The sequence below is a fragment of the Phaseolus vulgaris genome, chromosome 11 (genome assembly GCF_000499845.2).
Source record: "Phaseolus vulgaris cultivar G19833 chromosome 11, P. vulgaris v2.0, whole genome shotgun sequence".
Classification (NCBI taxonomy): Eukaryota; Viridiplantae; Streptophyta; class Magnoliopsida; order Fabales; family Fabaceae; genus Phaseolus; species Phaseolus vulgaris.
In genome coordinates this window covers 47,752,417-47,767,153 of record NC_023749.2, presented here as the reverse complement: position 1 = coordinate 47,767,153, position 14,737 = coordinate 47,752,417, and the positions used below count along the sequence as shown (strand labels likewise).

The following is a 14,737-nucleotide window of genomic DNA, read 5'->3' as shown; positions in this document are numbered from 1 at the left end:
AAGATGGTTGCTGCCCCTTCAAGATTGTGTTTGATGAAGACTTGTATGTTGTGTTTGATGAAGACATTTATGTTCTTTCCATGTATTTGTGCTTTGCTTTAAGAATGTCTTAGTTAGTGCTTAGAGGTTGTCTAAGAGTAGCTTTTTGCTGAGTAACTCACCTCATAACCACTGGCCATGTGTTAAGAACAAGCATAAGTTTTCTAAAACTGTTTTTCACATGTTTTACACAAAAACACGTTTTACTGCATAAAAATAAATCTGTTCTTTTCTAAATAAACAGATTCATTTTCTTCACTGATGCCTTGGCTAAAGTCTTGTAAAAATTTGATTTTGTGCATCAGGTATTTTGACTGAGTCTTCTTCTTTTCAAAACGACTGAGTTTCAAATAGTTAAACTTCCTCTGTTTTCGTTTTGAAAAATAAATCTGTTCATCTGTAAATGAATAGATTCTTTTTTGCCTCTGGTGCCATATCATACTTAAACGTTTTTCAGTTTTATCTCAGCACCAGAATGGTTGACTAAGTCTCCTCACTTAACAGATTCTCTAACTGCTTTTGAAAATAAATCAGTTTATTTTATTTTCAATCTGTTCATTTTATAACAGCTTTAACTGTTTTTCAAAATTCTGTTATAAGCTGGCTTTCTATAAAATGCAAACTTGTTTTCTGAGTTTAATAACGATTCAAACAGTTCATACATTTGCAAAAAAAACAAGTTTTGACAGCAGAGAGTTAAGTGTTTCAAGGATTAGCATTTGTTCTTCAAAGATTTCAAAAATCAAAAAGTGCTTGTTCTTGGTTTGGTTCCAAAAGCTTGGTGTGAGGTGCAGCTACTGTTCTAGCAATCTTGCCTACTGGGTTAAGGCAGATCTTTGTTACCTCAATCAGGTGTAGTCGTTTCACTTCTTATTACTTGTAAAAGTTTGGTTGAATCCTCTTCTTGATAGGTGTTCTTGGAGAGTGGATGTGTGTGTGAGTGCTGAAATAGGTTTTTTCAGCAAGAGTACCTAAGTTCTTGTAGGTTTCAAGAACAGTGGGAAGTGTACTTGATTGTACTGTGTTTTAGTGATTTCCACCTGTTGTTGGTGAAGACTGGATGTAGCTCAGGTTGAGTGAACCAGTATAATTGCTTGTGTTCATTCTCTCTCTCTCTGCAATTTCGTTTCTGCATAACTGATAAAACAGCAAAGAAATAAATCTGTTCAATTGAAAATAAATCTGTTCTTTCTGGGCACTGTGTATACTGTTCTTGATTTCTGAAAAAGGTGTTTGAATCTGATAAGAACATATAAAAACTGCTAAAAGCCACTGGAACAGATTGACTGTGATAGGCTGTTCAAGAAACTGTAAATGCTATTAATTGAACCTTAAACAAATTGCTTAAAGTTGAAGCTTGCTGTGTTGTGATTCATTGTTCTTAATTTCTGGAAAATTTCTTGACATCAAGAAGAACACTCATAGTTTGTTAAAAGTCACAGGAACAGCTTGTTTGCAAAGGTCACTCAATTAATTAGCATGCTATCAATTGAACCTTAATCACTTGCTTGAAATTGAGGCTTGCTGATTTGTGTACCACTGTTTTACAAATCTGATAATTGTGTGTGTGCTGCTGGAAATTCTCACTGCATAATCTTGTGATTAATCTTGCTGAATTAAAAGCGTTTCAAACAAAAACAGTGCTGAAATAAATCTGTTCATTTTCACATAAATCGATTTATTTTCTGTAAAACTGTGTTAAACACTGTTTCTGCGAAGAAGTTTTAAAAGGTCAATTCACCCCCCCTCTTGAACTTTGGCACTATTAAACCCAACAAGAAGGTCATGTGCTCCTCGTTCTTAATATTCTTTTGTCTCTTCGGTTTTCGTATCTGATAGGTTTCGATTGTTGATCTCCAGTCAAAGTGAGTGTACCTATAAAAAGGTCATTTGATGCTCAAGTTAGTACACAATATTTGGTAGTTAAAAGTAATAAATGTTATTAAATGTGTATCTTGACTTAACATTGGTTAATCTATTTATATTTTTTATTGTTGATCTCCAATCAAAGTGAGTGTACCTATAAAAAGATCATTTGACGCTCAAGTTAGTACACAATATTTGGTAGTTAAAAGTAATAAATGTTATTAAATGTGTATCCTGACTTAACATTGGTTAATCTATTTATATAGATGTGTTGACCCTCAAGTTTGTAGGCCTAGATTAGCACAAATATCCTAGTTAATCCTTGTATTAGTTTGACATCAAGTACAAGTTCTCTGCGAAACCAACTATTAATTTACTTTTAAAAGAAATTTTAACTTGTTTCCCTTGACATTGTTGACAAACCTCTCACGAGATTATGTTTCAATAGGTTAGAGATTAATCTTAAGCTAGCGTAACCACACTTCTCGTGCCACAAGCAATTATCTTCTTTTTCAGACATGAGACTCTTTGATCTAATAACTCATCCATATCTATTTTATAAAGATTTTGTCATCTATTGGTTGCAAACATTTTGGTTTCATTATTATGATAGATTGTGCAATGGTCATTGTAAAAAACAACATTGTTCCCATTGTCGCACAATTGATTTATGCTTAGTAGGTTGTATTTAAGACCATCTACTAATAAAACATTGTTAATATACATGGAAGGTTTCAAAGTTACCTGCCCACCACCAATTACTTGGTCGTGCTGATTTTCATCAAAAATTACTTTTCCTCCTTTCTTCATTTTCAGGTCTCAGAATATAGACCTTCCTCCTTTCTTATATGAAACCCATATGCAAGAGGTATTATTTCTCCTTTAGGTAACCACACAGATCTATGTCCTTTATTGTTAGGCTTTCCTAGTTTATTCTTAGAATGACTGTGAGACGAAGTACGGTACTTTACAGAGGTTTTAAAATGTATGGTACTTTACAAAGATTTTGAAACTCATGGTATTTTATGGAGGCTCTGAAATTTTCATTTTATGAAGGCTCTGAAACCCATTGTATTTTATGGAACCTTTAAAATTCATGGTATTTTACGAATGCTATGAAACCCATGGTATTTTATGGTGGCTCTGAAAATCATTGTGTTTTATAGAGGCTCTGAAACCTCCATTAAATACTTGAGGATGCAAAACCGTTGCTAATGTTAGCTTTTCTTGAGGTTAGAAAAAATCTCAAGGAACACGTTCCCAACGAATGGTTTGCCTGGGGAAACAATAACCACGATTAAAACTATATAGATTGATTTAATAACATCGATTTTAAAAGGTAGACTCTATGTAATGTCGACACTAATTTTTAAATTGGCTTTTACTTGAAGTAATTTAGTGTCACCCAGTCCAATACTAATGCCTTTTGATGTTAAAATTTATTTAACTTAGTGTTGGGCTATCCAACGCTAAATGAAATTTATTTAAATTTATTTTTAATATTAATTTAATTGGTATTATTGTAACTAATGCTAATGACAATAATTTAAACAAAATCTTGTACAAATATTTCATCTTCAAAAAATAAAACAAAAAAAAATGTAGATAAAGGAGATAAGTGCAGATGAAGGAGATGGGTGTGAATGAAGAACATGGATGTGAATGAAGAAGATGGGTGTGGATAAAGGAGATGAGTGTGAGTGAAGGAGATAGTTATGGGATGATTTGCATAGAAAAGTAATTGAAAATATTGTGAGTGAAGAGATTTGTTATCTTTAAATATGGATCTTTGGATTAAAAATAATTTGCGATTCCTATTCGTTGTTATGGAGATACACAAATTCATAGCATATAAATTAGCATTTGTTTAACCGATACTAACTTATATTATAAGAGTGTCAACCTACTTGATACTAACTTAGATAAATTATAAAATAAATAAAATTAGTATCAGCCTAGTCGACACTAACTTAAATAAATATAAATACAAAAATTAAAGAAGATTAACATCAATTAGATTAACAAGATTAACATCAATTAGATTGATATCAACAATTGATATCAACCTTATTTATTTTTAATATTTATTTTTGTTAACATTAGCTAAGCAACACTAATATAATTATAACACAACTATTTTTACTTTTAAAAAAGTTAAAAAATTATAACACAAATATTTTTACTTTTAAAAAAGTTAAAAATAATTAGTGTTGACTTAAAGTCGAATAAATTAGCTCTACTAATGTCTAATGAGTAGACTCAATATTAATCTGACATAAACACAATTTTTTTTATTTATTAAAAGGTTAAGATCAACTTAGTATTGACTAAATTGACTCTCTTTTTGTATATAGCGTCAACTTAACCAACATATACAGTTTACATAATATAAAATTTAAAAGTAATTTTACTAATTTTAACTTTTAAAAAATAATTAATATTTTACTTTGAATTAAAGTCAACTTAACAAACTCCAATAAAAATGCATTTTGATCAAAACTATTATTTGGAAGCTAATTTAATGTTTTAGTGTTATAATTGTTTAACATGTAAATTTCAATTAATATTTTCTTACAAAATTTTAGTTGTGTTTCATGCTAGTATTAGGTGACACAAAATGAAAGTCGGAATATGAAATCAACTAGAATGTACAATATGAACCCAAAGATAAACATGAAATATAGTGAACCAAAATTTAATAGAATACTTGAAATGTATATTAAAATATTTTCAAATACTTTCTAATTTTATACAAGATTTAAACATCAATACTTAGACTTTAACCTAGATTTATTTTCTCTATATTTTTCAAAAAATGCTCTAAATTAGTGATTGCATATATCTCTGATTTTTTAAAACTTTCTAGTTAAACATGGTTCATATGAAAACTTTCTAATATTGTTTCTACCTTAATCATTAAGGCTTATTAGTACTAGAAGCACTTTGCAATCATCATGCATAATATATTTTTCAGGATGCTTTGTTTTTCGTTCAAAAATACGAAAACTTTCATAAGATTAATCAATCAAATATTTTACTTGAAAAAATTAATTTTTGTAAATTAATATCATCAAGTAAGGTTCGAAAACATTAAAGCAATGTTACAAAAATATTCTAAGACCATAGCAATCAAGTATAGACACTCTCTTATACATTAGGTAGTCTAACGTGTAGATGACGAAGTGACCGTCTAATATGTATAAGTTCCAGTGACCGTCTAAGACGTTTATTAGCATTGTATCGTTTGACTTTTTTATGTTTTTGGAGTCGTTTGGCATGTTTAGCCTTAAAAGACGGTCTAAAAAAATGTTTAGCACATCCTTGTACTGTGAGATCATCTAGTACGTTTGTGTACAATTAGACTGTCTAATGGGTAAATGCTTTATATTTTTGTTGCTTAATTTTACTAGTGAACCAAGTTTTATCCAACCCTTGCAACCATGGCAACCTGTTTGATCATCTAACCATGTTAAAATTTAATAGAGTTTAGAAGTTTCTTACCAGGAATCTTGGACTCCTGTTCTGTGAATACCTTTCAGATAATTCTAAAAATTAAATGCTTTAATAATTATTTATATTTACAACCATCAATTATTATACTCGACTATAACCAGAATTAACTTTTGTTAAAGTAAATTTACTAGAACAAAAAATATAATTAATTTTCTTTAGGTAATAGAAGAACAAAATCAACTTTTATATAATAAATTAAAAAAAAGTATGAAAAAAGAAAAAAAAAGTTAATAAATTTGAGAGTAACTCAGTTTTTTTTCTCAAACATAAAATAAACTTCTAGAAAAATAATCATAACCTTCATTTAGATATATAAAATAAAAAATGAAAACAGTTTTCTTTTTGTAAATTTAAACAAATATTCTCAAAACAAAAACAGCCGAAATCCAAAATTTCAAGTCATCCCTGACATGCTCTAAGTAGGAAGTAGCAGCAAGGCAAGTTGGCTCCTTGGGAGATACATGCAGCCAAAACCAGTCCAAGTCATTATTATTACACCAGTAACACCTTCAGCCTCATAAATTTGAATAAAAGGTTTGTTATCTAGAAATTCTGCTATGCATGGATTTCTTACTGATCAACGAAGAACAAAATATAAAAGTTAGCCTGGTTAGAAATCAATTTACAGTAACTTCTAATACTTCAGTTTTCATCTCAGTTAAGCGACTCAGGGAAACTAAAACACACGTCACCAATTGAAAAAACGAAAAGATCTAACAAAATACTTCTTACCAAAGTATTTCAACTGTTTTTACCTTTAAAAATAGCAAAGGATTGTACCAAAATACAAAAGCAAGGAAAAAATTTGAGACTGTTTCATAAGAGAGACTGTATTAAAAGTCCAAAAATAGACCTAAATCTCTTCTCTAAGCCTCCCTACGCACAAAATACAGCTTGCCCATCACATGAAGGACAGCAACAAATGCTATAAAGCCAATGCTCATTACAAGAACCACATTTGGGGAGATCTTGAGTCCAGGGGCATCATCAGTGTAAAATTGGAGCATAGTTCCAGCTGCTCCTCCAGAGGCCCCACCACCGGTTGTTCTCCTTCTCCTCATGTTTGCAGTAGCTGCTGCACTTCCTCTTGGGGGAGCTGTTCCACCTAAAGCCATTTTCTGAGACACATTTTCATACATACATTAGGAATCTTGAATATAAAAAAAACAAAATACAAAACCTCAGAAATCAAGTACTACAACTAAATCTTCTCACGCTAACTCAGTTTCCCCTCCAGAACAAGTAGAAACTCAAGATAAAGGAAAATCTCAAGAACTCACAACTCTCAAATGAATGAAAAAGCAATGTATCTCTAATTCAAATTCAAGATTTGACATGTATACATTTAATTTTAACAACAAACTCTTCAAACTCATTCATTTATGCTTCACTAAAGTAATTCACAGAATAAAAGCTTGCATCAAATCAAAGGTCAATATAGATTACTGAGATGAAACGGTAATTCTGATAGAAGAACAACACTAAAAGCATCTATGAAAATGCATCCAAAACTGCATCTGCCTTTTCCCTTTAAGAAACTGCATCCAAAACTACATCACCCAACAGTACTAATGAAGTTAGAATTCCAGATCTGCAAAACTCTAATCTTCTCTACATCACAAACCTACCCAGATCCCAAAAACAAAAACGATCAAATTTCCCGATCGATGTACTCTGTTAAACAATCATAAAACCTAAAACCTGAAAATCGATGTACCCCTTGGTTACAAAAAAGGAAAAACGAAATTGGATCCACAACATCACAGTTAACACTGATTACAACAGCAAGCGGGATCGTTCACGATACGAATACTAGAATCATCGCAATTTAACATATGGAACATTTCAAAACGTGGAAATATACTACATTCACATTTAAAAAATTAAACGATACACAAAAGAAATCATCGAAGCATAACAGAGGGAGATACAGAAAATCAATTTCAAAACCCTAACATTTAAAAGGAAAAAGCCTCAGATCTATTATCAGCAATAATACATGGGAATAAAGGAACCTTGATATGAATTTCCGGTGAGTGATGTTGGTGGCTGCTGCAGATTTGAGAGAAGAAGTCGCCGGAGATATAGAATACGGTCACCGAGTCGTTTCACGTTTACCACTGTTTGACTTTACAATAATATGTATATATATATATATATAAGTATAGAAGCTGAAATTTGACTTTGCCACGTGAAAACAACCAATCACATTATGCAATGTCACCATGTGTTGCTGATTGTTGATACTGTGTTTTTTTTCTGCACTCCAGTATTTTTCTTCTTGCACCCCTACATTCTACATTCATGTGTAATTACAAAAGTATTTTTGGAAATTTTTAAAAACCCTAAAGTAGAAGTAGCATGGTGACTCTTTCTTTCAGCCTTCTCAGCATGTGCACATAGCAAACACAAAGCAAGGAATCGTGGTGCATTGGGTGTTCCTAGTGGTTTCTCTTTATGGAGTTGGTTTGTTTTTCGAGGTTTGGTGGTGGTTAAGTGGTTTTTGCGATGACTCTATTCAAAGAGGAAGGTAAGTAATATTTTTTGTTTACAGATTGGGTGTCTCATATTTTTTTGGCGGATTTGGGATTTCGCAATACAATTTTTAGGGTACCGAAAGAGGCATTCTGTAATATGCCATTAGATTGATTATTTTGAAAATTAACCGGACTGATGTGTTTGGAATAAAATCGGATTTGCAATTTTAGTATGCGATTTTGTGTAGTATCACTTGTTGAAATATCTAAAAAGCTTAATCGTGTTCATATCAAATGCACTAACAGCAATGGTATGCTCCTTACACCAAATGAAGCCAATTCGTAAGCACAAGCAAGCCCGTGAGTAGATCTAAGGGTGCACCGACAACGAGATCTATCTAAACCAACATATTCAACTCGACCACTCTCTTATGCAATATACGACAAAGCATATTTTGATACAAAGTCAAACAATTTCTTATATCTTATTACATTAAAGACATGACCCACCACATGAAAACTCTTTTCTGATGAAGATTTAATTGCATTATATTGGAAGATGATCCTCTTGTTCATGGAATCCCAACAAAAGCATAAGTCTCTCATTGACATCCAAGACATTCTCTTGAGACTCCAATGTGCATACTTAAAACCTTATTACTTGTCGTGTTGTCTAAGTGCATGACCTTATCTGTCAAAGCTTAACAAACTTTTCTTTGTGTGGATTTAACCTGGTACACATCACATATTCAGTAAACATAGGTCATGGTGAACAAACAACATGAAATGCCTTAACACGATGCTCATAGGCCTCTACATTATCACAATCGACAATAGCTCCCCAAGGCTTCATCACATTATCTCATGTCTCTCTTGGATGAACAATCATTTTACGTTTTGCTTTGACATTTTTAGTAATGTGGAAACGACATAACAAATTAGCAACTTCGGGAAAGACAACATCTATTGCATTCATTAGAGTAATATCTCTATCACTGACCACGACCTTTGACTATGAATCAACTCTCAAAAACAAACCTCAAGGACCCATACAAAGTTATGATATAGTTTTGATGCAAGTAACATAAATGCAGCACTGAAGATCAACCCTGGTGAGGTAACACCAACAACTTCAAGCAAGGGCATCATGTACCTATTAGTTTTGCACGTATTGTCTATCATCAACACAATGTTAAAGACATTTAGCTTCACTAAAGCAGAGTGTGTCCAAGATAAATATTGCACGACATTCATCCCTTCCTCAAACCTAGACCAATGGACATACATATCTCACTCAAGTAACAACATCAACTATTGCATTTCAGTTCTGTCACCTCGATCTGATTTTCTATACACATATCGTGCATTGTAAACTTACTTTAAGGTGGTTACATCTTTCTTGTTATGCTTTTTCATTATCAACAAAATATTTTTAGACTTCACTACATTCTCTATCATATCCATAAGCATTAACTTCTCACCGGATGTGAACCTACCAGCATATGGATGACCAACCAACGTATTTGCCAAGTTATGATTATGAGACTTACAAAGTAATTTCAACATTCATCCTTCACCACCTTTTATTGGGGTTTTTTGACCATGATGGGGTTATTTTTTTTTGTTTTTACCAAAATGGGTCCGTTTAAAAAAAATTACAAATTTAGGCAAGTCGTGCCAATTCGGTACGACTTCATATGCAGAAGTCGTCCCAATTAGGTACGACTTCTGCCATGTCATACTAAAGTCGTGTCAACTTGGCACGACTTCTGTCCCGTCATACTGAATTCGTGCCAACTTGGCACGACTTCTGTCCCGTCATACAGAAGTCGTGCCAAGTTGGCACGACTTCTGCCACGTCATAATTGTTCGCACAGACAAGCGTAATAATAAAATTCAATTCAAGTTTGATTATTAATTTCCTCATTTTCTTTATCTATGTATTCATTCATTCATAACACTCTTAGAACATTCATTTTCTTTATCTATCTATTTATTCATTCAATTCAAACATGATCCATACACAATTATCCAATTTTTTTGTTCCTTAAAACTAACACTCTTAGAAAATTATGTATCAAATTAATTTTTAACATTACATAACTTAATACCCAATATATAAACAATAAAATTAAAAAAAAATAAAAATTATGACGTGGCAGAAGTCGTGTCAAGTTGGCACGACTTCAGTATGACAGGGCAGAAGTCGTGCCAAGTTGGCACGACTTTAGTATGACATGGCAGAAGTCGTGCCTAATTGGGACGACTTCTACATATGAAGTCGTGCCGAATTGGCACGACTTGCCTAAATTTGTAATTTTTTTTAAACGGACCCCATTTTGGTAAAAACCAAAAAAAATAACCCCATCATGGTCAAAAAACCTTTTATTGGATGCCCTCATAATCTAAATGGGCACTCACATTTCCCACTTACACTCTCAGTAACCTGTAATTCCTTCTTACATCGCTTGTATTTACCTCCTCTCTCACAACCTAATAATATAAATGTCTCCCTTCCTCGTTGGCCATTTGAAGTATCCAACCTCAATATAACAATAACAAAGCAAAAATGAAACATAACTTTTCTAACCCATGTCAACCGAGTAGGAAGTATCTACAGAAGTTATCACAAGTTCATATTTAATTTACCAAATAACAAACAACCTAAACATACTTTACAAGCTTCAACTTTACCTCATTTGTAGTAAACACATTTGTACATTCATATGACTTTCATATATTGTTTAATGCTTTGTTGGATATTGACTTCTCAATATCATCATCATTTAGACCCTCCCACACATCAACCTCATCATATAATCCTTGTTTGAATTCTTAAGTATTGTCCATAGTTCTACAAATTAACATCTTACCATCAAATTTCAACAAATTTTTAAAAACCATAAGAAACACATGGAAAGTTAAAAAATCCATTATGGATCCACCAATCCATATGTCAAAAAATGCATTCTGGATCCACCAATCCATAAGTCAAAAAATGTATTATGGAACTATCAATCCATAAGTCAAAAAATGTATTCTAAAATGACCATTCCGTAATGATTTTTTTTTCAAATTTGTGAATTCGTTATACATAAATGCATATGGAACACCCCCTCATCTAGAATACAAAAACTTTACTTATGGAATACCTAATTTGTATTTCATTTTTTCACTTGCGGATGGTTGGTCCATAATACAGTCACAGAACCCGATTTCCAAGAACCTCTAAATCCCATAACAACCCAATCCCAAAAACAAAACTTAAATCACCCTCTACCAACACCAACAATCAACCCCCAAAAACAATGGTAGCCATGGACAGTGCCTTTTGAAAAAAAAATAACAAGGTTAATTTTGGTATTTTAAAAAATGTAGGGGTGCAGGAAGAAACACCCTTATTGATATATTCTCCTAAGAAAATTTGGTTTTGAGCCATTTAACTCGGTCCGGTAAAGTTGGGATTTGGGCCCATTAGTACTGGTTAAGCAATGCGGGCAATTTATTCCTACACTTCCATAATTTCTTCTTGTACCTTTATAATTGATTTGTTTCCAAAAATATCTTTCTCCAAACATTATTAGGTTAAGGGATGTTGTTGGAGTTGAATAAGGTTAGTGGTGCAGTGGTGTTGGATAGGTGTAGTGGTGGCTTGTGGTTTATGGTTTAGGGTATTTACTATTTTCGTTGAGAGTTGCAATAGTGGATTTAGGGTTTAGGGTATTTACTATTTTCGTTGGGAGTTGCAATAGTGGATTGTGGTTGTTTGTAGTGGTTAGTGGTTGTTTTTGGTGCCTTGTGGTGGTTGGTGGTGGTTTTTTCTTGTAGTGGATGTGGTGGTGAGGTAGCTTATTTTATTTAAGGTAATGTGGTGGATTATTTTTTTGAATTAAAAATTCTATAATTCATAAACAGTTTTGAATTTTACAATTTGGAATATAAGTTTGTATTTCGAATCGTAGAATTTAGAATACAAAATTATATTATGAATTATATAATTCGAAAGCTTTTTCTTTTACAACACAATGCCTTCTGAATTGTATAATTAAGAATACAATTTTGTATTTCAAATTCTACAATTTGAAATCCAATTTGTGACTCCATAAAATACCTTTTGAATTGTAGAATTTGGAATAGAAAATTATATTTTGAACTCTACAATTTGGAATATAACATTGTAGACAGTCCAATTGCAATGATTATTTTTTAATTTTTGATAAAATTATAATAAATCTATATTTCTTATTTATTATTGGATGTATAGGAGTGAAACATTAATTATGAATAATAAATAGGAACTTTGGAACAAAATATCATATGAAGTGGATAAGATGTCTGAAATGGACCACTAGTTAATGAATTATGTTGTCAATGGAGACAAGGCAATTGCTTCCTGCACCCGATCAATTGTGACTAGCACCCGATACACTTTTAAAAATCCTAAAATGCCCTTGTCTTCTTCATTTACGAATAAAAATATTCGGAACTGCTCGTTGCTTACGGATAAAAATATCCGGAACTGATCGTTACTTACGGATAAAAATATCTGGAAGCCACAGTTGTGCCTACGGATAAAAATATCCGGAAGCCAGCCACAGTTATGCCTACAGATAAAAATATCCGGACCCAACTATATTCCGGATAAAAATATCCGTAAGTCAAAACAAACTTACGGATAAAATTATCCGGACCCCAAACTCCCTTACGGATAAAAATATCCGCACCTCTCAAAAGTCACTTGCGGATAAAAATATCCGCAACTCTCACTCACTTATAGATAAAAATATCCGGAAGCATGACGTACCTTCGAATCTGGTGCTCTGCCTGCGATAATGGAGGTCACGGTGGGTGCAGAAGAATGGAGAAGAACGTCGCTCACGGTGGTTGGACAATAAGCTTGCTCACGGTGGCTGCACAACACGGTGGCTTACGGTGGCTCGGTGGCTGCGGCAGGCACAATGAAATGGAAGAACAGAAGAATAGGGTTGGTGCAGGTCATTGGGTGCATATCACAATTATAGTTTTCAAGATTTCATTAAGGATATATTCGTCTTTTACTATTAAATGATTGGGTGCCAGTTAGAATGTGTTGGGTGCAGGGAGAATGTGCCTGGAGACAAAATGGCTAAAGGAGAATGTTAGGCCTTTTAAAACAAATGAGGTGAAAAAAATTAAACTCATGAAGAGTTATACCCCTAACCATGAAATCAAATATTTAATTCAAATATTTTCTAAATCTTGGTTAATTAATGTCTTTAATTAGATAAAAAATTATTCTTAACATTTTAAATTACTTCACTATAATTAATAATTAAAATTTATGTTGTAAGTGTTGATGATGTAAGTTTTGTATATTTTTATTTTCAAATAATACAAAATATTTTAAACTATTATTTCATTTTAAATTTAAATTTAAGAAAAACAATCTAATAGGTTTGTCTTGCCTTATTTTGGCTCGTTTTACGAAAGCGGGTGGATAAACTAAATATGATAATTTGTTTTGCCAAATTAGTGGTAGCACACTATCTCTTTTGTTTTTCTTCTTAGACTCGAATAAATTAAAAAAAAAATCTAAAACATCATTTATTAGTTTTTTAATCCCTAATTTGAGCAGTCTGTAAAAACAAATTTTTTATTGCAAATCTAATCATTATAAAAGAAAAAATAACGACTAATAATTTGCTATTTATTATAAGTAAATAAAGAAACATGAAAAAATATAAAGTTAACCCTGAAATAAAATATAAATTTCTACTTATAAATATTAATAGCAATAAAATAATAAATAAAAATATTTAACTATATTCAACGGACAAAAACAATATTACACAACAATTAAAATTAAAAAAATAATATCAGTTGTGAGATGAGATGATCCGAACTTTGATTCGTCCAAACTACGACTAACTTTTAGGGATAATTCTCACACTTTTATTTTAGGCTTTGTTTGGATTAGAGAGTGGAAATGAGGGAGTGAATTTAAGATGATTTGAAGGAAAAGTGTGAAGAAAGTAATGTTGTTTGGATTAAGGTAAATAGAGTAGAAAGTTTAGAGAAAGTTTATGAAAGTTTGTGAGTGATGTGATAGATGTGATTGAAATTATATTTTTTAATTGATAAAATTATAAATTTACAAATTTACTTTTATATTTAAAAATTATTAAAAAATTAATTGGATTGATTTATTTATAAATTAAATAACTTTATTATTTTTATCTTTATTTTTTTATAATTAATATAATTATTATATAATTTTTTTATTTAAAAATATATTTATTATTATTATTATTATTTATATTTATTCTTATAAATAATTAATTATGTTATTTTATAATAAATATTTTTTTACAGTTTTAATTATATTTTATATTTGAATTATAATCTTATTTTAAATAAAAATAATAATAATTTTAGTTTAAAATAAAAAAACTAACCTAAATTATAAAGCAACTTGCAATTCTCTCATACCACGTCGAAGAAAGTTTTAAACAGAAAATTCCCTTCGTTTTTTGTGTGTTTATATTATTTAATACCTCATTTTTTTTTTCTATTCACAAACAGTAAATTTTCTCTTTTCTGCTTCTAGAAATAAACGGAGTCTTAAAGCATATTTTTGTTCTTTTATAAATAAGTATTTTATAAGTGTCACACATAAGATATGAGTGTCTGAGTTTCATAGTTCTTATTACTTTTTTAAACTATTTTTATTATAATATTTTATTTGAAAAAACTAATTAAATAAAATCAAATATTCTATTTACTTTTTAATCAACTTTTTCATGCTTCTCGAGACACAACTATAATTCACTTGTAATGAATGACTAGGTCAACGTTAAACATAT

The 14,737-nt window shown here is 31.2% G+C and overlaps 1 protein-coding gene across 1 annotated transcript; it reads right to left on the bottom strand.

Moving 5' to 3' along the window:
* Positions 1-6,132: 6,132 nt before the first annotated feature.
* LOC137810695 (protein transport protein Sec61 subunit beta-like) lies at positions 6,133-7,570 on the bottom strand. Its single transcript, XM_068612098.1, has 2 exons — positions 7,434-7,570; positions 6,133-6,536 (listed from the first exon to the last, which is right to left on the bottom strand). The coding sequence occupies exon 2, from the start codon at positions 6,531-6,533 to the stop codon at positions 6,285-6,287; it is 249 nt and encodes an 82-aa protein (XP_068468199.1). The 5' UTR covers positions 6,534-6,536; positions 7,434-7,570; the 3' UTR covers positions 6,133-6,284.
* Positions 7,571-14,737: the final 7,167 nt, after the last annotated feature.